Consider the following 26,767-nt stretch of genomic DNA (forward strand, 5'->3'; position numbering starts at 1 on the left):
AATATTCCACACGATCGGTGAACTATGTTTAGATTTCTTATCTCACAATGAAAACAATAAATTACATTAGTCGTCGGTTCTTCCGCGGCTTTTCCAGTTGTTAGTATTATGGTAAGTTTAAATGTTTGTTTTAACATTAAGTTTAATTAGTTTTTGTATTTTCTCTCGACGCCCGTCTCGAACCAGAGAGGCCTTATTTATTAACATTGTAGACCGTGGTTGTATAGTTGTAGAGATGGAAAAAAATAACTATTTTAATTTTTTTTTATTGCAGTGCATTTTGCGTGAATTCATTATAATATACTTTGGTGACTTTAGCGATACCGACTTACAAGAAATTCTAAGTATATTAATTTAGTACGACATGAATGCAATAAAATATGATTGAAAATATTATATAATTATATTACGTCGTATTTACGTTTTATTTTACACGAATATCGGTGTAGTGTAAATACGAATCCGCGATGTGTGCGAGTCGTGCTGTACAGATAATAAATTAATGTGCAGGGATCAACGAATTGAGAATACATAAAAAAATATAATACGATATCTAAACATAATTATAATTTGTATAACTTATAAAATGAAGCAGATATTTTCTGCGTTCACGTTATAGCTGATAAGGGCACTATATTTCTATTAAATTTAATATTATATTTATCTTAATAATTTTAAACTATTATAGTTCACAGACATAAATTATTATTTTCATTTGATTAGTATTATACCCATCAGGTGTGCTTGTTTAAATACACTGTTTATAGAAATATTATGCTAAATTCGCGTATTTACATGTGCAAAAACACCGAGTCATATTTCGTAGTACTTAAATTCAACTTATCTGTAGGGTAAAGGTATAAACGATAAATGGTATTTACAATAAATCATATCTGTACAAAATGGTTTCTGATTGCGTCGTATATATTTATATGGTTATAATCTGTATATCTTTGCAGTAAGTACATTATACAACATATTTATCTATATAAATTATTTTTTAAATATTTATAAATACCTCGGGATAATCATAAATTAGTTTTTTTTATTGTATTTTATTTTAGTTTTGATTTCAAACAAATAATATAGATTATAGATGCAATATATAGTTCGCTCTACATTAAATTCATAAAAACTACTTTAAGAAGTAATATTTTAAAACACTATTTTCAGGTATTCTGGTATTGTATGGTGTTATTTTTTTTTTAATACTTTTTGGTTTTTGGAAATCTGTAGTACGTCCAACCTTTGTCCTACTTTATATTATACTTGAACATTTAACCTTCTTGAGGCCTTTGATCCCAAAAATAAACACACTCATATTTATGTATGTATGAACATTTTTCTCGAGTGTCACGTTACGGATGTTTGCATTTGAAAAACCAAAGTCGGTATTATGCACAGACATGGTGAACATTTGAGGCGTGTGCCAGAAAAAGGGCAATTGGAGCCGTATAAGGGTGAAAAAATCCGTTCAAAAATGCCAGAGGTATTCATTCTGTTTTGCACAGCTGTATAATTCTCGTCTAGCATAACGCACGTGTGTCGAATTTAAAGTTTACGAATACACCCTTTTTTTTTTATAGGTAATCTCTTTACCACACGACTCAAATAACTAAGCGAACTCATACTGTGCCCATCAATTTTGATTTGAAATTATTTTCATTTTCTTGTACATTGATAAAACCCACCTTATGTGATTTGTGTTCGTTATATTTAGAGGCATGTTAGTCTATTTAGGTTTAAGTCTGTATATTATGCAGAAACGCGGGCACTGTACCGTCTGTACCTACATCAAAACGACAATAATTGAACCTAAATTACCGGATGCATATTATAGAACTTACAGATGTATTTATACGACGCTAAATGTTAAACAAAACTAAAAATGTGTTTATCGGAAGTGTATATTATATTCAACATTTTTTTTTTTCAACTGTTGCCCATTAATGATATCTAGCTGCAGATATAGCTATACCAATGTTTGTTGTTTTAGTGTTTACTCGTTTTATGTGTGGGAGATTTCGTGTTGATAAAAATATATCACTCTATGTTAATTTCAAATACTTCAACTATTTGATTAATCAAAAAGAAAATAATATGTTCATTTAATGATATATGATTTTCAATTATCATATAAATAGAGAATATGAATTGACATGTCCTCAGATGTACATGATAGCTGTTGATATATATGTAAACGGTTAAAATGTTAGTACCTACCTAGTAAAAGGTCGTTTGCGTCCGGTTTAAAGTGCCACTCTGAAGCCCATTCATCATATTTCACGTTTTATCAGAATATAATATATATTATGTGATTTTCTGACGGTTAACCAAAGTATTGTTGACAACATACTATATTTATCTAACTTATTTAACTATACTTTTCTTATGTTTTGAAATGTTTAAGTTTTTGACTAGCGTAGGACAACTAACCGATTCAATATCATAAAGGTTATGCAAAAGTTGCGATATTAAGGTAGAGAAGGGCACCACCTGAGAGTAATTGGCCAATTTTGCCGGTGTTGCCCCTCGTTTTTGATTATTATTTTTGGTAGCTGCAGGGCCGCGGGCGCTGAACATTAGTTTAACCAACCAATTTCTACCCTCTTTCACTTATTTTTATCTTAAGTACTACTCCTTTTACTCCATTGTAATAATGATAAGAGTCATAATAATAATAAAAATAATAATAATAATAATAATAATTTATAGCAATAATAATTATAATGATGATAAAATAATAGTACTGCAGACCAAATGTTTTTATCTTTATTTTTTCGGAATTGTAAAAGTTGAATCAACTTACTGAGTCTTTTACTTCCGGTCTGCAATGATTTATTAAAATACTATAGGGACTTAAAAAAATAAAAAGTATCTGGAATACAATGGAAAAATACTAAATTTGACATCATGTGTACACTGTACAATCATGGTTTATATTTGTCAAAAAATAAAATATTTCCGAACCACTTTTTGTATTTTGTTTAGCTTTTTTTTTATAATATAATTTCCATTTAGATTGATTTATTTTCGTCAATATGTGTCGTTAATTCGTTTCGCGAACATCTCCTTAAGGGCTGCCTCAATAAATAATACATGTGTGTCGGTAAAAAGTCTTTCGTAAATCTCAAGTCATATATTTAAATCATATTTATTTAAATATTATCGTTTTTCTTACAAAAATTACAATAATATGATTTGATACTAAAAAATAACGAAAATTCAAAGAAAGTAAGTTGACTACCCAGGTATGAGGTGTAGTAAAATTAAAGTAAATTTTTTGATTCAGAAGTTAATGTTTAAAAATTGATATTATAGTATTAATACTTAATGATTATAGTAGGTACATAGGCAGATAAAAAATGTATAACAATTAAGTAGTAGAGGTATGTATAAAAAAAATACTGAATGTTTTTTAAATTAATTTAAACATGATCATTGTTATGAAATAATATAGTTCATTAATATAAAATTAAAAATCATTAAATAAACATTTTTATATTCTTTTATAATAACCTGTTATTTTTTCAAAACAATTTTTTTTTTGGGTATAACTTACAATTTTATATTACAAACACAATACGGCGTAAATATAGAATAATTAATATAATAGTAATAATAATAATAATAATAATTAATATTACCTATATAGAAAGATATTTTGTATGATAATTTATTTTCAAACATTAACTCCACAATCAAAAAAACTACCTGTTTACCACTCATTATGTTATTTTATAATATATATCACAATATAATTTTGTTTAGTTATAAAGTCTTATTTTTATAATATTATATATTAATTAAAATGACACATTTTCTTAATAAAAACTATCGTGCAAAAATGATCAACCAACTATATCGTAAGAATCAAAATTCACATATATAATACTTGTCGATGTTAAAAGAGGAAATAACAATAATTTTTTATGTTCTTTTTAATTTATTAGTTTTTTTAATTGTAATTAAGGTGAATTCAATTAAACACATTTACTTAATCTAAATTTATTGAGTTATTATATTAAGTATGTTGTATTAATATTATTATTTGTTCGTCGTTCTTTTTCAATACTTAACGTCGTTGATTTTTTACTTTTTCCTTTCGGAAAGCACTTTGTAGAAAAGTAAAAGTGATCAGAGTAGGTTTTGAGAAATTCTTGTAATATGACGGAAAACAGTGATGTGAGAAAGCACCATTTTTTTATTATCGAAACACACTTATCGACCTATCTCAATCTAGAATCAACCTTTTTAAAAATTGTATCATGAATATATTTTCATCAGAAATACGAAAAAACAGGGGAAAAATCGGTTTAATCAGTTTACTATACATAAGGTCAGAGTCTTCGATCGTATTTTTTTTTGATTTTCCAACGTTTGATTTTAATATAATTTGTCTGGGTAGTATGTTTTATGGAATTCTTCTTAGAATAATAATATCTGATATTTAATTCCTCGACATTTAATTTAGTGTAGGTATTTATATTTACTTTATTAATAATAATTTATACTATTTATACTCGTATTAAATATAAAAACATTAGAAACATTTGCAACTGCTACGCATCCAAAATAAATAAAAAAAAAATCAATTTAGTGAACGAACTATGCGATTCAATGAGACTAAGTCACTTTTATGTAAAAATGATAAAATATATAAAATTATATTACCTATATATAATAAAGTTTTTACTTTTTACAATAAAATGATTTTTTCAATATATTTATGATTATAAAAAATGTGGATTTATTAATTTTATATAATATTATGGGTTCTTTTTTTACTTCAAGAAATACTGCAGACTGAAGTAGGCATATCACATTTTAACTGTTTAACCAAACCACAAAAGATGATTGGCACAAGAAATCGTGCTTCATCATATAATAGATAGATAATAATATTATGCTTTAATGATACGACATTATTATTATTATTATTATTATTTTTTTTAAAGACACCTTTAAACTTTTGATTATATAGTTTCTGAAGGACAATTATTTATCAGGAAAATGTCATAACCTTATGAGGTAAATGATATATCTCCCAAGGATAAAGAACAACTTTTTTTGTATTAAAAGTGTCGCCGAAATGTTTTTGTCAAAAAAAAAAATCCTGCAATTACTAGCTCTAAAACGTCCACTTTTCAAAATCGGATTTCGATTAGTATCATTCTGTCAATGTTACACTCTCTTAAAAGTAAAAAGATGCTATATCATTCTTTTTTAAATGGTTGTTTACAAACGCTGCACTGAGCCGGAAAATAATAATTACTTATGGTCGATGGCTTTGGAAGCGAATAATATAATATTACGCATTTTAATGTGCCGGCACAAATATCTCTACAGCTTTATTATTGTTGTTAATATTATTTTAAAATAATATTTTTGTTTGCAGGTAGCTTGGATGCACTTTGAACAGTCTGCCATATTGACCGTGAATAGCCACGTGATCACTAGAAATCCAAGAATTACCGTGTCCCACGATAAACACCGTACGTGGTTTTTGCACATAAACAATGTGCAGCAAGAAGATCGAGGCCGTTACATGTGTCAAATAAATACGATCACTGCTAAAACTCAAATTGGATATCTCAATGTTGTCGGTAAGTAATCGATAATGTAATATGTTATAATTATTTTTATATTTTAAATATTTGAACATATTATTATAATATATTAGGTATACTGTTCTACAAATCGTGTCTCATAATAATATTGTAATGGTTAAGCTATTATTGATGTATAGTTTTAAATCCTAATACCTACTGCTAATATGTAGGTACTAACTACTAAGTACCTGGTACCTGGTAGTTGGTACTTATATTGTGTTATTACCGATGCCAATAGTTTTTGTATACCATCACATATTCACATAGTCATACAAATATTGTATAATATGCCTAATGCCTATATTAATTATGACACGTATTTGTTACGCGGCCCCTCAGCATTAAAATACAAATATCAAGAAAATATTATTTATTATACCATTCAATTGGTAACCCTATAGTGAAAAACGGAAGCTGAAAATTAAGCACTCAGATCCTATTTGATGCATGCGTTCACGGAAAAAGATTTTATGAGAAAAATTGTGTTTTGATGGAAATCATTTTCCAAAGTTTGAAACGCCGTGGTCATATATTGTTATAATTTGATAGTTATTGACTTTTGTCGATTTGATAGTCTTAATAAGGAAGAAACTATTAATATAAAAATGTCTTGGTATTTGACAAAAAATAATTTTTCTTTAGTTACGGGACATAATGATTACGATTTTAATTGAAATTCTTTGGTCATTAATAATATTTCATAAAATCTTCTTGTCTATTTGAAAATACGTATACACTATACACACTATACAGTAAACATAATACATCAATTATATCTATATACTATGTGTCTATATAGACATCTGATATTTAATATTATAATATATTATACAATGTTACATGAATTTTTTTAGCTTAAAACATTGTCGATACTCGTTACTCGTATGCAACTGTTTTTTCGTTAATTATGCATGTCTCGATTACATTTGTCATTTATATTGTGAACATAACTAATCATATTTATTTATTTATTGTTTATGTAAACGGACTGAAACCTATATGTTGATATGTAAGCGCATATGTCGTCCGACTATTTGGTTAGCCGCAAAGTTATAATAATACTATTAGCTTTATAGGTACCTACCTCCTATGTGATTTATGATCGGGAATCCGAATGTACTTTTAATGTCGTTATTAATTTGTGTTCGAAACACAGCGAGCAGTGCAAACGAGTATTATAAATTATAATAGATACAGCGCTAACAAACTTAATTAATTAACACGATTAAAATGTAACATATAGGACATAGGTGTATAAGAAACCACGGCTAGGTACATTTATTTTAACGTTACAAAAACAACACTTAAAACTTTTGCGGAAATGATAAAAAAAAGAAAATTTAACTATAGGTGTAAATTATATTTTAATTCAGTTTATTTTTTTTTTGCGATTTTTATTTCACAATAATTCTGGTATGCTGCAAGTGTTCAGATCACTATATGGCTATATATTATTACAGTAATACAGTCATATGCTTTTTATTTATATCAACCAACATTAAATAATTACTTATAGACTCTTATGGTAGGTATAATTTATTTATAATCTTAAAAAAATCGTTGGAGAGTCTTAGTAGAAGCGCAGGCCTTCAAGTAAAACAATATTATTATTTATGCCGATGATCCACATGATTCAGATAATAACGATATTATTATTATTATTGTTGTTGTTGACTGTTGTGGCTGTTGTCGCCGGACGAAAAACCGGAACAAATGTACGACGCCGTCATCGGGCTCGGGTGCGGTATAATTATGTGGGCCCCGTTCGTGACCGAAAATAAAGACCGTCGGTCACGTTGTCCCATAAATAACCCACCACCCCGCCACGCGGCCCCCTTAATTGGCGTTGATATATATTGTTTTCGGCGCGGCGCAACGTATCATATTATGACGTAATATATATAAAAGTTCCGTTTAAACTTGTAAATCCCCCGTGCGCCTATTAATTCATAATTCGCTTTCGGCCGCCACTTCTGCTGCGGGGCCGGGGGTAGCGGCCCTCGTAACGGCGAAAGGATTCATGGGGTGGGGGTGGGGGGCGGGCGAGGCGAAGATGGCGGGCGCCCGGCGGCGAAAAAGACTGCCGCGGGGGGGGGGGGATTCTATAACTTTGAATTGATTGCTTGTCACCGTCCGCGTGATATATCATTTGCCTCGTTGACAACCGTATATTATAGGTACCACCTGGGAACCGCCACCGCCACGTCGTCCTCCGATCGTTTTCGGTCCGATCCGTCGCTCATTTATATCTGTGCACGCGCACGCGGGTAATAACTATACATTATGATGCATTATGATGGCGTGCGCGTTTTTCACGCGGTGACTGTACGCCGTCGCCGCCAGAAATCGCGCAGAACCGCGAGATTTTCCGGACCAGCGTGTTGTAAAATAGTTGTAATACGCGCGCAGGTTGCCGATTTATAACCTATAACCGCGGTTGTGATTTGGTGTGTAACGCGTGCGATATTAATATCGTCGCAAATACGACGTTTTCAAACTCGGATTACGTGTGGTAGGTAGTTGTAGGTACCGACGTACCGATGTCGTTCACTCGTTCAGGCACCACTACGATTGATTCTCAAACTACGCGTCGTTTTTGACATCCGTCACGAATGCTATGATAACAATAATAATTGAACCAGTAACCACTATACCGTTACCGCTATCGAAACCGCGCAATATTGCAATCGCGATTCAGCGAGTCGGTGCCGCGATTTTATTCACGACTTGATGTATTATTGTACGGTGTACGCAGTCGTTGTTGTGGACATTTAAAACTTTATCGACGATCAGAGCTTTGTTATTTCATAATACGTTACAAAAAAATAACAATACAATCCAAATAAATAATACTATGCAATGGTAAATAGTTATATCCGTTTTTAGGATCAGTGAACGCTGCTCGGCAGTACAGTGTATATTTTACAGGTTCACCGCGCGTATATTTTAAATGGAAATTTATTTTAATTACTAAAACGAAGTTTATATTTATTACAGTAAATTGATTTCCGTACCAGAGAGTTAACTGTAAAATGGGAATATTCAAATCATAATTATTGTATTGAATTGTAGGTACCTCCTATATATTATTAATATTATGTTTTCTTGTAAACGAAACAATTGAAATATATATCTAAATATTATTACATAAAATCAATTCTATACGTCATGCATTGTTTTACAGATTAATACATTGAAGACCTTGAACAATTTGTGTTACTTTTTCTGGTGTAGGTGACTACACCATTTTATTTGATTAACCTAATCTATGGTTGGGGAAAAAGTTATTCCAGTAAGACCTGAAAAAATAAATACATATTACATTTCGAATAAAACATAGATTTAATAATTTATAAATAACTGAAATATATATATATATATATAGTTTTTGTTTTACATCTTATTCAACATGTCTGGTGCTTTGATGGTACAATATACAATATCCAGCACGCTTAATGAAAAAAATAGCAGCTCGGCGACGGTGTATATTATATATTATTATATCGAAAAAAGTTCTCCCATTTAAATCGTTTAAATATTCTGATGTTTCCGTAGTCTTCCTGGAAATAACAATCCTCTGAACCACTTAACATAAAACAAATGTCAAATCATCAAAACATATTTTCGGAATTTATTGTTCTTTTGCAAATAATATCTGTCTCTTTTTCAAATGGAAATATAATCTAAAATCTGGACGGCGGCCGTGTCTTTTAGTCACAATGCCCGTGCCATTAGCATAGACGTAAATCCATAAAAATGTCATGGGTAGGCTAACATTTTTGTAATTAATTTGAGCGGGAGGGGGGGGGGGAGTCGATTACACACGACTAAAAATCTGTCTGTTTTTGGAACATTAATGGGATTTTGGTGAAGGGAGGGGGCTAAGTTAGTAAAAGTTAATTTTTACCGAAAACATCAATTTATTTTATTATATTATTATAATTTATTTATAGTACCTACCAATATTATACAGGTGTATTTTATATCACGAGTTATTGTTATTAATTTTTAAATCAATACTGACTTATAATGGAACAGTATGAATGAGTTCGTGCTATAAATAGACAATAGTTCAAAATTAATCTAAATATTTTGAAAATGTCATTGTCTACAGTAAAATATAATATATATATACCTAAAAATTTGACTTCCTCAATAATTCGGTATGTTTTGTGGTACGTTTTATTTTAGATTTTCGGGTTTCAGTTACCTTATGAGTTATGACTTATGAGAAACCTTGTAATAAATCCTTAACTATAAAAATTGTAACAACATGTTATACATTTTTGACAACTAATGAACAAAGTAATTTACAAATTTTCGTGAGCTTGACGAATTTTGTTGAAATTTGAACTTGAAACGCACATAAAACTTATGTATCTTTTATATTATTAAATACAATTTTTGTACGATTTTGTATTAAATTGTGAAGATTGTTGACTAAGCTTAAATAACATTTTTATTAGAACATTAAAAATGCATATTTATTATTTGTAGTTTAAATTTAATATACATACAAATATTTTAAAAATTGCATAGAGTATAGGAAACGATAATTTAAGTAATAATAGAATATTTCAAAATTTTACAATTAATAGTTTTTGAATTACAACAAAAAACTAAAATAATTTCTTAGGAAATCGTTATTTATTGCATGTGAATATTCAATTTCGTCAAAATTAAAACTCTAGACGCTTTCAACAAATATTTATGGAAATCCACTCGACTTTGTTCATAATTCTTGTAAGCAAACTTCCATAGAATTTTGTACTTATTATATTGTAAGACCTAAGGTGACTATGAAATATGAATATTGAAAATTGTATGCATTTTTAACTACGCAATAATTTGTACACTTACACAATTTCGATGAATTTCTAATAAAAACATTATATATTTAAACGAATTTTTTTTCATTCCAGTATTATAAGCTTACGTGGATCCATGTATTAAATTTACGATTTTTGCGAATGAGCATTGATTTTTTTTATCGATATTTATTGTATAGAAAAAAAATTCAAATTTCTTTAAATATTTCTTAAAGAATCGAAATATATTTAAAATGATACCTTGTATATAAAATGCTAATACCAATGAACATTTGTTTAATATTTTAAGTCAGTAATTATTCGTTATTGGATTAGGTAAAAAAAAAAAAAACGAAATCGATTATGTCGAAAACTAGTTTTGAGTAAATATATATATATTTTTTTTATTAATAAAAGACACGAGGCGATACATTATAGACTATTGGGAAACAAGTTATCTTACATAGCGTAGAGTTAATTCTAATGATTGATAAATATAAATATTGGATAGTTTGCAATTATTAATTATTCGAAACGATAAGTATGTTACAAATGTGTGTATACATTTTTATAACTTACAGTTTGTTTTGTAGATTCGCTTTTTTCGATGGTGGCTGCGAGTGAGGATATGTTGTGGTCAAGAGATTCTAATGGATGTTCTGGAAGTTTTGCGTTTGTTCTGAATTACGATGTATGCAAGACCTCCTGTAATTATGTGTATTGTCGAGAGAAGGGTGATGGACATATTGGGGGGGGGGGGGAGGTCATTTTTACTCATTAGGTGGCCGTGAGTGATATGTCATGTGTGTGTGCCCGATCCGGAGTATTGTTAGAATGACTTCGAACTTTCATGGAATATCTGTGGGAAGTGGCCATATGAATACTTCTTTTTTAATTTCATGAAGTTTCGTGCAAAATGATTTCCAGTTCACCTGCCACGTATTGGTACAATGAATAGTTTGATTATGGGTATTATATCTACGATTTTTTTCGTTGCTAGGCAAATATTTTTAGTTTTTCACTGCAACCGTTCCCGGTTAGTATTATGTATACCCAAAAACATATCTATGATTCCTCAAATTTCCTTGCGAAGGATTTTGCATAGGTATTTAATATATACGATTTTTCCGTATAATCTGTATTGTTTTTGAACTCAATTTTTTTAAAATTGTATATATAGGCCAATATAATAGACAGATTATAGGTAATTTGGGAAGCAGATGGGTAGTTATTAACAAACATGGACTTAGTAAAGATGATTATTTATATTTATATTTATACTTTGACCCATAACCGGAAACCTCCTTGTAGCGGACAGCTTTATTAATCTCAATAATGACTGAACGGTGACAGCTCATTGCTCAACCAGATTTAAAATGATAACGACTTCGGTTCAGATAACTTTAAAACTTGGAAAACAAAAATAAAAATAATACTTCAAACTACTATCGGTATTGGTATAATATAATATAATATTATTAATTGTATTTGTATTGACCACTATTTATAATCCTTTTTTTTTTACTTTACCTTCTGTTACGTAAAGCAATATAAAGGGTATTTGTTATGATGTATAATATTGTATACATTTCAACCGTATATAATATATATATTTCATCAACATTTTCGAAGTCGGTATAACGAACGTGGTTAAAAAAATGTTTTTACCGGAAAACCTTAACGAAGTAAAATGTCCGTCAAAAGGGTTAGGAGTGATTATATAACTACTAGAAGGCACGACAGCGCACGTTTGTGTCACAAATCACTGTGGACAATTGAAATGTATCTCTAATTAAGAAAATCGTCGTTAAATTTTAATGATTAATGTATACTGTCAAATGTCAACTGTGTATTGAAGTATTGCCTTCAACGTTTATATTTCAATTTTGTATTTACTAACTTAAATCATATTATTATTATAATTTAATAATAAACAAACAGTCAGTAACTTCCATGTTCTGCGATATATGAAAGCATATTCCACAGAAATAATATGTTATTATGACACGAATTAGTTGTTATTATGGATTTAATTTTGTTGTTTTTTAACACATATTTTAATGCACCTTATGGGCTTATGGGTATCAGATAGGTAACCTGCAGTTAAATCATCTTTTGAACTTAAAAACAGTACCCAGTAAAAAACGTCTTATGAATGTGATATTTTGTCAATGCTTTAAAATTAAAATTAATTAATGCTAAATGGTTACGAATTAAGCTCTATTCGTATTAAATGTTAGTATTAACAGCGACACCGTTCTGCTATAAATCGAAAATGAAACGTTTCATTAAAAGAACAATAGTTTATTCATTGTTTCGTTTCGTTTAGTTTCTATATTAATTACTCGTAATACCTATCCTATTAGAGTTTACCAAATTATTAAAAAAACAACTGTTTTACTCGATAATATATCGTAGATTGTGAAATTATAATGAATAGCACTGCTGAAATATGTGTCAAGATAGCAAGTCTTACTCCAATGAAATTTATTTTATAATTCGCTTCTCATTCATATTTAGTTTTACACCGCTTTTAGCATATTTTCTCAGTGATATTGTCAAATAGTACATCAACTTACATAGTGAGTCGGTGAGAACTCTTCAAGATTTATTATTATAAAAACCATTTCTATCACTCGTTTAATTTTTAACTTAAATTATCTTATACATTCATCAACAAATTATTTTAATTTAGTTTATCATTTTTATATTGTATATATTTTGTTTAAATTAAAGAGTCAAGTCGTAATGTAATTAAATTTAATAATGTTTTGAATAACTAAAAAAAAACCATTAAAATTAACTATGATAATAACATTTTTCCACTCTCGTACTTGTACAGTATTTTATAAAAAAAGCACGAAAAATTCCAAGATTTTTATTCACCAAATACCTATTAATCTGATGTATAGAAATAATGTTAAATAATAAAACTAATTATTTTTTTTTTGTATATAATTAACGCCTAACGGCTTTTAATAACAATTTACATTAATACAAAAATATACATTTAAAAATATTTTGTCCATAATAGATATTATATTTTATACAAAAATAGACATATATGTCATATGAGAATATTATATATGATAAAATTTAAAAATCAAATATATTAAGTACCTATATATAGTGTATTTAGAAGTTCTAAGTACGAAAATTACGGTTTGTTGTTGGACATCGTTCTGGTTATGTAAAGATTTTTATCAAAGTTGGTCCGACTAACCAAGGTATGTGAAAAAAACATAGTATGGTATTAATAAAGTATGGTATTACCGGGAATACGGATATGCTGAGACGTTCTAACAAATTGGGCGCGTCAATGTGTCCCCTCAATTAACCCCCGAATAAAATGACAGCCGGATATCTGACGACGTTCGGATAACGATTTGAGTTGGGCAATGTACGTTAACCTGCAGCTGCAAAAATTTAGGAATTGGCTTTGGCCTCACCGAAAATCTCCACACGTCGCAACATATAGGTACAACGTTTAATAATATTATTATGTACATATTATTAAAAAGGCATTTCATCCTACACACTGTACGAAGCAAATAAAATGTCTAATAAATAATAATTAAAGCACTAAATTAATCAAAATGTTTTTCCGTTCTACAGACAATATAAAACAATGTATTTTGTCAATAGGAGCTATAGGTACGTATTTTTTCAAAACGTGTGCCGCAAATAATAATAAATAAGTAATAACCAAAATGGGTCCGCTGTGTATGGTCAAATAATAATGATGTATTATAATATATTGTAGGCACCTGCTAATAATATTGCTTTGCGCGCAGTATACACAGACTATATAGTATTATATTATTACCATATAATGTAGTGCATATAATATAATATATAGTGTGCACATATTTTGTCTTCGCCATTATTATGCAAAACGTATTCGCTCCGTGTTTTTCTTTCAAGCCACGAAGGTGACCGGCCGGCCGGTAGGTAGGTATAACGTGTTTATCTAAAATATCGTTATTAACTCTTCCCTATATATGCGGTGTGGCTTAGTGTAACGAATATTATTGGGAAATATTTTTTGGACCCGCTGTGACATGTACATAGGTACACGGAACGGCTTTTAAAAGGAATGCGTGTTATGTGTTGTGTGCGGTATGTGTGTGTTTGTGTGTGTTTGCGCGCGTATGATGTATACCAAAGGCCCTTTGATGCGATTCATAAATAAATTGGGTATCGTTATCCCGGCATCCGGCGCAAAGGTAAAAATACAAACCGACCGGTCAGTATATTATTACATTACCGATACATATAAGGGGAGACAAAAGTCACATTTCTCGAGAGACACTCAGATTTTCCGGCCAGTGTGTCGTGTACATTATATAAGTGCACTCGTACGTTCGGCTTCGTGGTCAGTGTAGATAATGGAATACGGTACCTATAATAAGGTGAACGATCGTAACGGAATTCAAAGATATACATATCATTATGGGTACCCATAAGACGCGCGTGCATATATATATAGTTATTATTATGATCCGGAAAGCACACATACCGCTACTATACGCATAATATATCGACCAAAGATCCAAATCAATTTTTATTTTTTTGCGCAGCTTTCGAATTAGATTTTACACCCGAATACCACGACGACGATGACCACACCACCACCAACACGTGTCGAGACTGTTTACGAGAGTACTATTTTTTGACATACAGTTACCGTGATGATTACTTGTATAATAATATACTATAGGGGGGACGAGGTGGCCGAGTGGTCTAACGCGACGGATTCGGCACAGCCGGTCCGAGTTCGATCCTCGACCACTGGGCGGCATTTTTCTCCGTGCAAGTCACGGTGTCCGGAGAACAAGTGCCGCCATCCCCCCACCCCGGGGCATGGCAGAAACCTACGGGTGCCCCATTAGAAATTCTGCCAAACACAACACACACGTGTACCAACCTACCCAATATAAAACCTACCAAACCTACCCAATATAAAACCTACAGTGCCCTCCCCACACCCAATGGCCTATGTTGCCGCGGGTTACCCAATAAAAAAAAAAAAAAAAAAAATATACTATACATGGTGTAACAGAAAGACCTGACAAATAAAAATGAAAAAACATGATACTATATTTTAAAAAGTAGTAAAATAATATTTAATAATGATAAAGGTTATGGAAATTATACGGAAAATAAATAATTTAAGAAAAATAGATACTTTTGTCAGGAAATTCCGAAAAAAAGATTATTTTAAAAAAAAGTGATTACGTTTAAAATTAATTTACCCACTTAGAAAGATATTGATATTTTAAAAATTGAAAAAACAAACAGCTTGACTTAAATAAACGTTTCACCATAAAAATATATCCAAAAATTAGATTTACAAATTGGCTATTTGGAATTTTTCCAAAATAAATTTAGTTAAATTAAACATTTTTATTTTCAGTAATAAAAAAATTAAAATTAAAAATTAAAAAATAAAAATGTTGTGTTACACAGAATGTTAAGCACCCGCCTATATGAAAAACAAATGATTAAAAATATATTAAAACAAAAGTTATTTCATCTGCCAGGTCTTTCTGTTACACCCTGTATACAGTATAATATGTATAATGTATACGTCGTTGTACCTATGCATACAATATATAGATTTAATTATATAGACATCAATTCCAGTGATAAGCTAATTAATATTTGATTTTCTAAATACGCGCAAACTCAATGTACAGAACTTTTAATGTACAATAACGTACACGATGAAAGACCTATTTTATGCAAAATGTAATATTTCTGCATAAAGAAGGTTTCCACGCGTTATATAATAAAAATGTAATTATAATATGAATAAAACCTCTGTTATTCACCGTGGTGGCCAACGTTGTAATAAATTTATAACCTCACTGGTCTGCGTTTTCATCATGGGTTTCCATCTAATAATAATATCCACTATATAACGATACATCTATGTATTCCACTTGCTACTTAATTTTGGTTTTTTTTCTAAGGCTTGACAAACTATTACATTAATTAAAAAGTCTTTGTGGCCGTAACATAATGATACTTTAGAATTCAATAATATCATAAAATAAATAAATAACAAATATATTCATTTACTCATCGGAGTACCAATATAATATTGCCGATACCAAGCGCCGTATTACAAAATATAATATTATTATATAATAAGTTCAAATAAAAATCAGAAATTAAATCATTTTTAACACTTTTCTTAAGTTTGGTTTCACGTCTGTCTGTGATCAAATCTTGCGCGCTCGATTTGAGGTACTTTTTGAAGATGAATAATTCTGAAAATTGGTATAGACCTTGGTCTTGGATGACAATACAATAATCCGTTGTCATTTTGGGACATGGACCAAAAAAAAAAAAAAAGGATTGTCCCCACGACGTCGCCGTAATATCTCTCGCAGATATTGAACTTTCTCTCTTCCCCAAAAAAAACCGCAACCTCTTACGAAGCAAGTATAGGCGTGTCCTATCCATTATTATAATATCTATGGTAACAACGGTAATTATTACCAAATAACATTATACCGGTATTCTGATATAGGTACCGAAAACACCGGATACCGATATTCTTTAAACACTACAGTCAGCAGTGAAAATAAGAGCAACAGACTGTTCGTAACTTCATGTTCTACCGATGTGGTTGATTAGATCAATCTGTCCGCTGCCAAAATGAAAAATAAGTAAATTAAATTTCTTATCAAACTCCTTATCAATAAAAAGCAACATTTAAGAAAATCCCATTAAATCCTATCAAAAACTCAAAACCCAGAGTTTCCCCTTGACGGGGGACATCGTAGTGGCCTCCCGGACCTAAATCAAGCAAAAAAAAATTTCCAAAATGGGGGGAGGGGGTGCCCCCGTTCCCTAAAGCGGAAAACTGTAGTCTTCAACTTAAAGAGGCGTTCCCCCTTAGCCCGAGGTCTTTAACTTGAATTCCCGCCGATTTATACTTAACTCAAAATGTGGGGGGGTGGGGGCTTTGGTTCCCTAATGGTGGAAATTCATCTGGGGCCTAAAAAGCTGAGATCCCCCTCGGTCCGGGGTCTCTTAGTCAAATACCCGCTAAGTTATGCTTGGTCAAAAAACAATGAAGAGAGAAGAGTCGCACCTGTTATGCGACAAATCGGTAACCAACTTTTACAAAACAGTAAGCATATTATGAAGAGTTTGGTCGACGCTCACAAGTACTTGGGAATTCTCAAAATAATCTTGAAACAAATCGAGAGCTTGGTGATATACATGCTTTTAAATTACTTTCAACTAAAAAGTAGAAAATAAAAAATAAAAAAAAAATTTTAAAAACACACTTTTCCATAAAAACATTTAAAAAAAAATTTTAAAAATTGCACTAAAAAGACAAAAATAATTCTCTGTACTTAAAAATAATGAAAAATGTATTGATGAAAAATTTAAAAGTGTGTGGTGCATCATACAAAACATTAAAAGCCGAGCTAAGTCTCACATACACTTCTTTGTTCAATCCTGTTTATAAGATAGTGACTGGCAGTATATGTCAAGTATAAGAGCAAAATAATGAAAAATTTACTGATGAAAAATTTAAAAGCCAAGGAAAGTCTCACATACACTTCTTTGTTCAATCATGTTTATAAGATAGTGACTGGGAATATATGTCAAGTGTATGAGCACCACACACTTTTAAATTTTTCATCAATAAATTTTTCATTATTTTTAAGTACAGAGAATTATTTTTGTCTTTTTAGTGCAATTTTTAAAATTTTTTTTTAAATGTTTTTATGGAAAAGTGTGTTTTTAAAATTTTTTTTTTATTTTTTTTATTTTTATTTTGCATTACATGATTTATAAAAAATTGAAAAATGAATTGGCATTATAAACATAGAAATCTGAAAAGTTTTTCGAGTTCGATTCATTTGTCCCTTCAAGATGTGATTCGTAACTTAAAGTTTTATCTGATAAAAAAAAATAATAATAATAAAAATTAAAAGATGGAAAATAAAAGTTTTAAAAGTTTTATTATTTATTTCATAAAATCTTTGCACGTTTAAAAAAAGTACAAATCTAGAAAAATTAATGTTTTGTCCAGATCACTATAGTTTTAATATTCAAAGCATTTCAACAAGTAAAAAGATAAATAGTACTATACTATTCTTCTGATAATAATTTTTTAGTTAATCATTGAACCGTTTGGCTATAAGAGTTTACTGAGTTGTCATGAATTTCCGGTTAATTTTGCTGATTTGTTTACTTATGTTCTAACCGAGGTACAACAATTTAGTAACCGATTAATAATAATAAAACAGCAGAGTGTCTTGCAGTACTAACGGTGGTGTGTTTCGTTTCAAAGCGGTTTCAGGTAACAATATAATAGTTAGTGAATAAAATAAACTGTAGGTAGGCAATATATAAAAATTTGATATTGAATAAATAACATTAGTTAAAGAATTTATAAAATAAAATATACATCCAGAATAATATAATTTACCATACCGACCTTTGGTTAATAGGTGATCACTCGCGGTCAGTGTTCAATGGTAACCTATAGGTACAAATGATTTAATGTGAATATTTTTTGAAAACATTATTTGGGTACCCACGTAATATTTTTTTGATATTTTAGCATTATTCATAAAATTATTTTAAATCATTTAGCTGACGTATCACATTAATATAGTATAGTTTTTTTTTTTTTGTAATTTATAAGCGTGTAGTAAAGTTTGTTAATTTTAAATAATGAACTCGCTAATACACGGTTTAGCTTAAAAAATACAGTAAGCCGAATAGTTTTTAACACGGCTGTAAGAGCTTACATTAAAATAAAAAAAACATTGTTATAAGAATTTGTAGAGTCGTTCCTGTGCTATAAAGATAAATAATATATGTAGTTTTTGGGTGAGTTTTATGCGTATAATAAGGAGTTTATAGGAAGGTAAATAAAGAATGTTTACTAAATGGATAATTTGGTTTGCATATATTATTGTTCATTTGTACATCACCAGTCGCGATATTATGCACTTTGAAGTTATTGTAACAAAGAAATGTAGTAATTGTTTCTAAGTAAATATTGTCTCGTACCGTTATGGTTTGAGGCATATCGTATTATACACATTTACATATCCAAATCCTAATGTTATAGTGTACGTAAATACGATTGTTCGTTACACAATATTCCAGTGTTAAAATGTACATTCTTGATTTGGATACCTATGTATTTGTTAATCCAAACAATTTCGTTATTAATTTCCATGTTTTAAATATTATAATAGTCACATTATAATATATTAAATGATAAATATAGGTACATGTACAATATTATATTAAACGACAATTTATTTTATATAAAATAAATATTAACGTGATATTGAATACCTAAATGATTGTATTCTCTTTTTTTTTTTTATTTAAAAATACGCCTCAACTACCGGGGTTATTGGCGTTTCAGAAATACTTATTACAATTTATTTAAATTTTACAAAAGAATAAGGTGTATATAAGATAATTAATATGATACAATAAGTTTTAGGATAATATAAATTGTATGTGATGTATCTAAGTGTTCATGTTGTATTTTTTGAAGAAGGTTCGTCTCTTTGAGAAGTTCTAGAAGTGACGATGTTCTCTCTGTGTTTGGTGCTAGTATTTCACATAGATTGTTGGGGAGCATCAGTTTGTCTCTGGCGTCTTTTGTGAGGAGGTATTCAGTTAATAGGTGTTTGACAGTAGTCGCACGAGGTGCATATACGTTGATCCTTTTTTGCTTATTAAATGTTTATGAGTGTATAATGTGTGGCCAATTCGTGATATATTCTTATTTCAATACAGTTGCACTTATTATTTGTAATTGTATATTTGAATTTTTTTTAGTAGATTAAAGGCTTCCATATACATTGTTTATTAGCCTATGCGATGGTTTGGACTTTTGTAGTTTTAAACATTTTCAAGATAATATTGTAATACAATACTACTGTGATAATAATGTATCTTATTTATGCTTTTTCTATATAATGAGCTGTGCGTTTGGTTATCTCAAATGTTTTTTTTAATTTTTAACTCTTGACCAGGACCGACAGACTATTTGGATGAGATGGAGATGACTGATGAATGTTGATATTTGATTTTATTCGAGTGTGTTTGTAGGTGTGAAATTATTATTATTATTTATTAAAAATTAGTATAATTTTTAGATTTTCTCAATAATACATTTTCTTTAGAAGGTACTTAATATTATATTGAATCCATTTTCGTTTTCATTTTTCTAATATAATTTATAACATTACATTTTTAGCTAAAATAATCGCAGTAAATTTTATTTGTTTATTATTATTTTTTTTTTTTTACTCTCGGCAACATGGGACATTGGGTATTGTGTGCGGTTGGTACGGTTGGAACGCGTGTTTTTATGGGAGGGCAAGGATTTGCCGCAAAGTATCCAGGTGGTCACCCATCCGGGACTCCAGAAGCCTGCGACGCCGGACGATGTTCGCCCAACAGGACCCAAAATACTATTGAATATTAGTATTTAATATCAATGTAATATTGATATCATATTTATTATTGTTCAATCATTATCATATATTAATTATTATTTATTAACTACCTATCATATTAATATTAACATTGTCAATCGAAATGGCAAACAATATTTTTAATATTTACTTTTCGTGAATTTACTTACGCTTTATTATTTATAATAATATTGTACTACATAATATTATTAACAATAAATAATAATTAACTAGGTATATTATTATAGTAGTATATGACACCAAATACTGAATATGGACAAACGAAACGAGGTATAGGGACTATTACTATATTATATAGTTTATTTTTTTGTGAAGACCTTTCCAACTTCTTAAATCACCTACATCTTTCTGATTTTTTACAGTTTTCATTATTCAACGAGTTGATTGAGTTTACACAAGTATTTTATCTCTATTTAGTATAAAATGTGTCTTTAACATAATATATTATCATTATTTTTATCGCGTATACCATCTATATTTGTTTCATATTTTAATCATATTTTCTAATCTCATTATTATGTTTTTGCACCATCGACGTTCTTATTAAAAGTGTAGTACCTACTGAATACAATTAGTAATAATATGTGTAACAAATATTGCTTATAATGATATTTTAATGATTAATATTTCACCGTTATTTTGATTATTTCGAACTATCTTCAGATGTAGGTAGGTGAACCCTGCAGCACCCTACGATGGAGCACTGCTGCATCAAATCCACTTCCAGTTTAATATAGGACTTATAGATATATTTCATGATTTCTCACGCATCGGTTGGTCGGATGAATATTGAACAAAATTCTTTACAAACAGGGAAGTACATCGGGTACAAATACAACGTTTCAATAAGTCTCGTCATTCCGAATGGACCCTTCAGACTACAGATACCGACTGTTCGTTATCGTCTACACATTCATAATAATATTATGTACAACAAATAAAAATAAAGGACACTCAAACGGGAAAATGCGTCATTATCATTCAAAAGTTGAGTTTGGGGTGGGTACTTGTTATGCTTCGATGGTATATCTATAACCATACATGATCACGCGGTTATTATATTATTATTTATAACCAGAAGAAAACCTCAGGTTGTGACCTTTGTTTTTCAAAATGAAAACAAACCTGCTTATAATATCATAACCTATTGATGAATATAATATGCACTTGAATTAGGTAAGCATAATTATTATTAAACTCTAAGAAATCAACGACGAACAATTATAACAAATATGAAATACAAAAATATCAATCGACTTTCAATATTTTTTATTTATTTTGATTCTAAAAAATAACGCAAAATATAAAATAATATTTTTTTTTTTTTTTGTCGAACTTAAGCCCGGCGACTATGGTCATTAGATGTTGTAGCGGATTATGAACTGTGGTTATGGTAAGATTGGTACGATAAGGTGTTGTTATGGTAGGCATAAGCAAACTGTGTGCTGTATGCGGATGGCAAGGTTTTTACTACTACGAACCCGGGTGGACATCCATCTGTAGACATGCGCAAGTAGTAAAATTTTTTATAAGATCGACGTTTTTAAATTACTACTGATATGAAATAGTAATTTTGGCACAAATGATATGTAATTATTGTACCTTTGGCGTTTATGTCATAATATAGCCCTTACTCTCAATCGTATTGCGTGACTGGTAGGAGCAAACGGGCCAAGCCAAGCCACCTATATTAATTTTTAGGGTGGAAATACAGCTTCAAATCAAGACTGATGGCTAATTACTGATGGCTTATGATTATTATGTATACCGACGAATTCAATTTTGTTGTTTCCACGAAATCGAGTAAAACTTTCGACGGACATAAAAAACAATTAAATGTATGATACCGCCGTCCATTTTTTATGAAAGTTGTTTTGGATTATATTTTAATAGTTATGGTTTGGAATTTTGCATTGAATAAATTCTTTAATAATATATTGAAATCTACAGTGGCGCCAAGCTATATTATTATCAGTATGGCAAGTAAAAAAAATAGTACCTACCCTTTTATTGTCGTTTATTGAAAAAAAACTATATAGACTATATGTATTTAATCTTGCCTACTTAGTTTATTTATTGAGTTATTTTTTTTATATTTTATTATTAATTAACTTGTATTTCTAATGCAGTTGGATCATATTTTATATTATTTTCATAATTACCTCTGTCCTTCATAATTATTTATATAATTGTATAATTTTTATTATTAAAATAGGTTTGGATAAAAACTTATCTTTAATCATTCCAATTTCATTAATTCATTTATAGCTATCATTAATTATTTCTCTCCATTCAACGTGAAAGTATTTTAATAGTTAGTAATTACTAATTAGTATACTTACCTATATATACCATTAATTGTCTACCTACCAGCTATATATTTAATACTTATGAACAACTAGCGTTATTACATATTTTTTTTTTTTATTAGTTAATCCGCGGCAACTTAGGCCATTGGGTGGTTTTTAAACTGTGTGAGAGGGAACAGAAGGTATAAACATGTGTGTGTAGTTTTGGCAGATTTTCAAGTGGGCACCCGTAGGTATCTGCCATGCCCCGGTGGGGGATGGCGGCACTTGTTCTCCGGACTCCGTGACTTGCCCGAAGAAAAATGCCGCCCATGAACCGAGGTTCGAACCAGCGCTGGCGTGCGTCACAACCGACGCCTTAGTCCGCTCGACCACTCCATCCCCCTATTACATAATATTATACTACACATAATACTATGTTCATTTTAATTTGTCTCCTATAGAATATCTAAAATTAAATAGGTATAGAGTTTAATTTTAATAAATTAATTAATGTTAAACATAATTTTTATAATATTTCCTTTTGAATGATAATAATAATTGTAGTCTCTGGGGCCTGATTTGGCTCGGTGGTCGGTCTCAATTACTGACATGCTCTGAGGTCAAACATTGGCCGATGTCACTAGTTCCCGGATGGGTAACCACTTTATTGACGAATCCTTGCCCCACAATACGTGTTACTCAAGCAATCTCCCTATAAAATTAAAAAAAAAAAAAATAATTTTAGTCCTTGCCTTATTGCAGTATTGTATTTTCTATGGCCAAAACCTAGTTTAATATGAAGACATACTGTTTTTATACTTCCGCGTGTTATTGATGAAAATGTTATTTTGTAAAAATTAAAACTATTAGAGAAAAATAAGAAGAAAGTAACATAAAAGTCTGAAAATATATAATTTAATAAAAGTTTGGATCATCATTGTGTACCTATCTATGTTAAGAGTTACATTTCATACACGTTTATGTGATCTTCCGGTTTTTCAAAAGACCGTTGTCGTCAAAAGAAAACGCCATGGTAAAAGTAATATGATTTTTGACCATTACTGCGCAGTTCATCTGTGTCCGAGACTATTATAGTGCTTTTCTCCGCCAAACCCTTATACCATCGCTGTCACGCTCTCTCTCTCTCTCTCTCTCTTCCTCGAAAAGCTCACCGACAGATTTTGGCCGTGGGAAAACACATATATAGATACAGCGAGATATCAAAACACGGAAATATTGCGAAACGATTTTTTGGTCTTTTTTTCATTTCATTTCATACACATTTATAGAGGGAAAGGAGCAGCGTAGGTCGGCGGTCGACGTGTAAAAGTCCAGAGGCCAGTAATAAAGAACCATAAAGGGGGAATAAAAAATAGATTAGTAAGTGAGGCACGTTTTGCATTAAGGCCGGCAGTGCACCTCGTGCAGGAGGGGTTACGCCACGCACGTGGAGAGAGGTAACCGCCGTCGCCGTCACTGCCGCTGCCCCCTAAGCTACTTCTCGCCATCTGGTGTGTGTGTGTGTGTGTGTGTGTGTGTGTGTGTGTGTGTGCACACGTCTTATCGGAATGCCGCGCACACGTCTCCCTATACGGTTTCTGACCTTTGGAAAGGGGAAAAAAGAAAGAGAATATTATATATATATGACACGTCGCTAATCTTTATTGCCAACGGTGCTTACACACTGCCGATATGTAATATTAATTATTTTCCTAACGACACATTTTGTCTCAATACCAGTTCGCTGGTATATATAGGTATATAATATAATAATATGTAATATTTACGAGTACCACCTGTCCGTGTACTGCTGCAGTGCAGCGTAATATCAGCGCGCTCGCTTATTATTATTATTTTTTATAATATAGAAAAAAACGTATTTAGCACTTTAGCAGGTCTCACTCGTCGTTAGTGTCCGTACTTATATTTAGTATAGATTTATCTATTTGTACATGTATTATAATAATAATAAATATTGTAAACGCGTTATACTGACGAACAAATTTCCTTTCGAAGCGCCGAAAAAAATAACACACTCGTGATAACACTTTAATAGTGCAATTTATGTGAACAATTTTAAATTATACAATTTTATAATGAAATTAAGAACAAAATTACTAGGCATAGGTACGCAATATTAACGTGCATACTTGATTTTCATAAAAAATATTGGTAATATTGGCAATATTGGCTATTGCCTATTGGGGATATTGGCTGTAGGTCGACGGTTCTGAAAAATTATACCAATGATTATAACTAACATTCAATGTAAGAATATTTGTAATCGTTGGTATTAATTTTTTTGGAACCAGTGACCTGCCTCCAATATTACCAATTATTGGTACCCAATGAATTTTTATGACAATTAAATATACACATTTTGTTTTTAATTTCATTATATTATGCGACTTTTTAAGTGTTATCACGAGTGTGTGGTTTTTTTCAGCACGTCGAAAAGATATTTATTCGTCACAATAACACGCACCCGAATAATATATGTATATATATATATATATAAATTATATACTGACGCACTAACGACGAGTGAGACCTTATTCGGAGTTAAGAGTAAATCAAATTAAAACATCGCTAATTTTTCGAATTAAATAATTTTTATGATACAGTTCACAATAATGTTTTCATAAAGGACACAAGTTGCGCGCGTTTATTAAATTGCTCGAAATGCGTTAACCGAAAAAAAGGAAACCTTTTTATAATTGAATAGCTAAAAGGCTTATTATGTATCATGTGTGACTTTGTTATTATCACGTGTACACAGTTTTCCGCATGGTGGTAAACACTAATTCTGTATACATTTTATTAAATTTGTACTAACGTTAGGACGTATATATACCCTCCGTAATAAAGTATACCATGGTAGTGGTTATAGTGACTGTGAATATTATATATACTATGCAATATGTTAGTTGACATGAATGACATATATAGTATATATAATATGATATAACTATAAATATAAAAACTAATGTATGTTTGTGTGTATGGGGCTTTTATAGACTTGGAAACTACTGAACCGATTAGCACCTGCAAATTTTGCAAACATATTCCTTGAGACTCGGGGAGTGTTCAAACTGTTCATAGTTTCGTTTTTCAATCCCTTATGGGCTGCAGTGGCGGCTCGTGGTTTGGACGACGGGACGATCGCCCCCTACTAAAATTAACTAAATTAAGAAAATTAATTGTATAATATTCTGAATTTTATATTTTTAAAAAATATTGCAAATTTTTATATAGTAAAATAGTTATAAATTACCTACTAGTTACTACCTACTTTACATTTGTCTATTACATTAATTGTCGTGTGCGAACTGGTGTACTACAGTATATTCATCAGTGATAAAAACGTTTTTGAATTGGTTTCACCTCGAGTTGTTTGTAATAATTATTATCGTAATCAAAATTCAATGAAATGTGCTGCTGTAAAAAAGTGTTTGTTTTAATATTCTATGAAATAATAATTAAACCAAATCATTCATAGTAGGTATGTATACATTAAATTCAAATAAAGTAATTGAGCTCTGTTCGTTGCACAGCAA

The 26,767-nt window shown here is 30.2% G+C and overlaps 1 protein-coding gene across 3 annotated transcripts in view; it reads left to right on the forward strand.

Annotated features, from left to right (window-relative positions):
• The window catches only part of LOC132939104 (neurotrimin-like), a 106,645-nt gene that overhangs the window by 32,507 nt on the left and 47,371 nt on the right, over nt 1-26,767 (forward strand). For all 3 annotated transcript variants that reach the window (XM_061006124.1, XM_061006125.1, XM_061006126.1), the window contains exon 3: nt 5,399-5,606. In XM_061006124.1, the coding sequence (XP_060862107.1) occupies nt 5,399-5,606 (208 nt within the window). The remainder of the gene's footprint in view (nt 1-5,398; nt 5,607-26,767) is intronic.

This window comes from Metopolophium dirhodum, chromosome 2 (assembly GCF_019925205.1).
Source record: "Metopolophium dirhodum isolate CAU chromosome 2, ASM1992520v1, whole genome shotgun sequence".
Taxonomy (NCBI): domain Eukaryota; kingdom Metazoa; phylum Arthropoda; class Insecta; order Hemiptera; family Aphididae; genus Metopolophium; species Metopolophium dirhodum.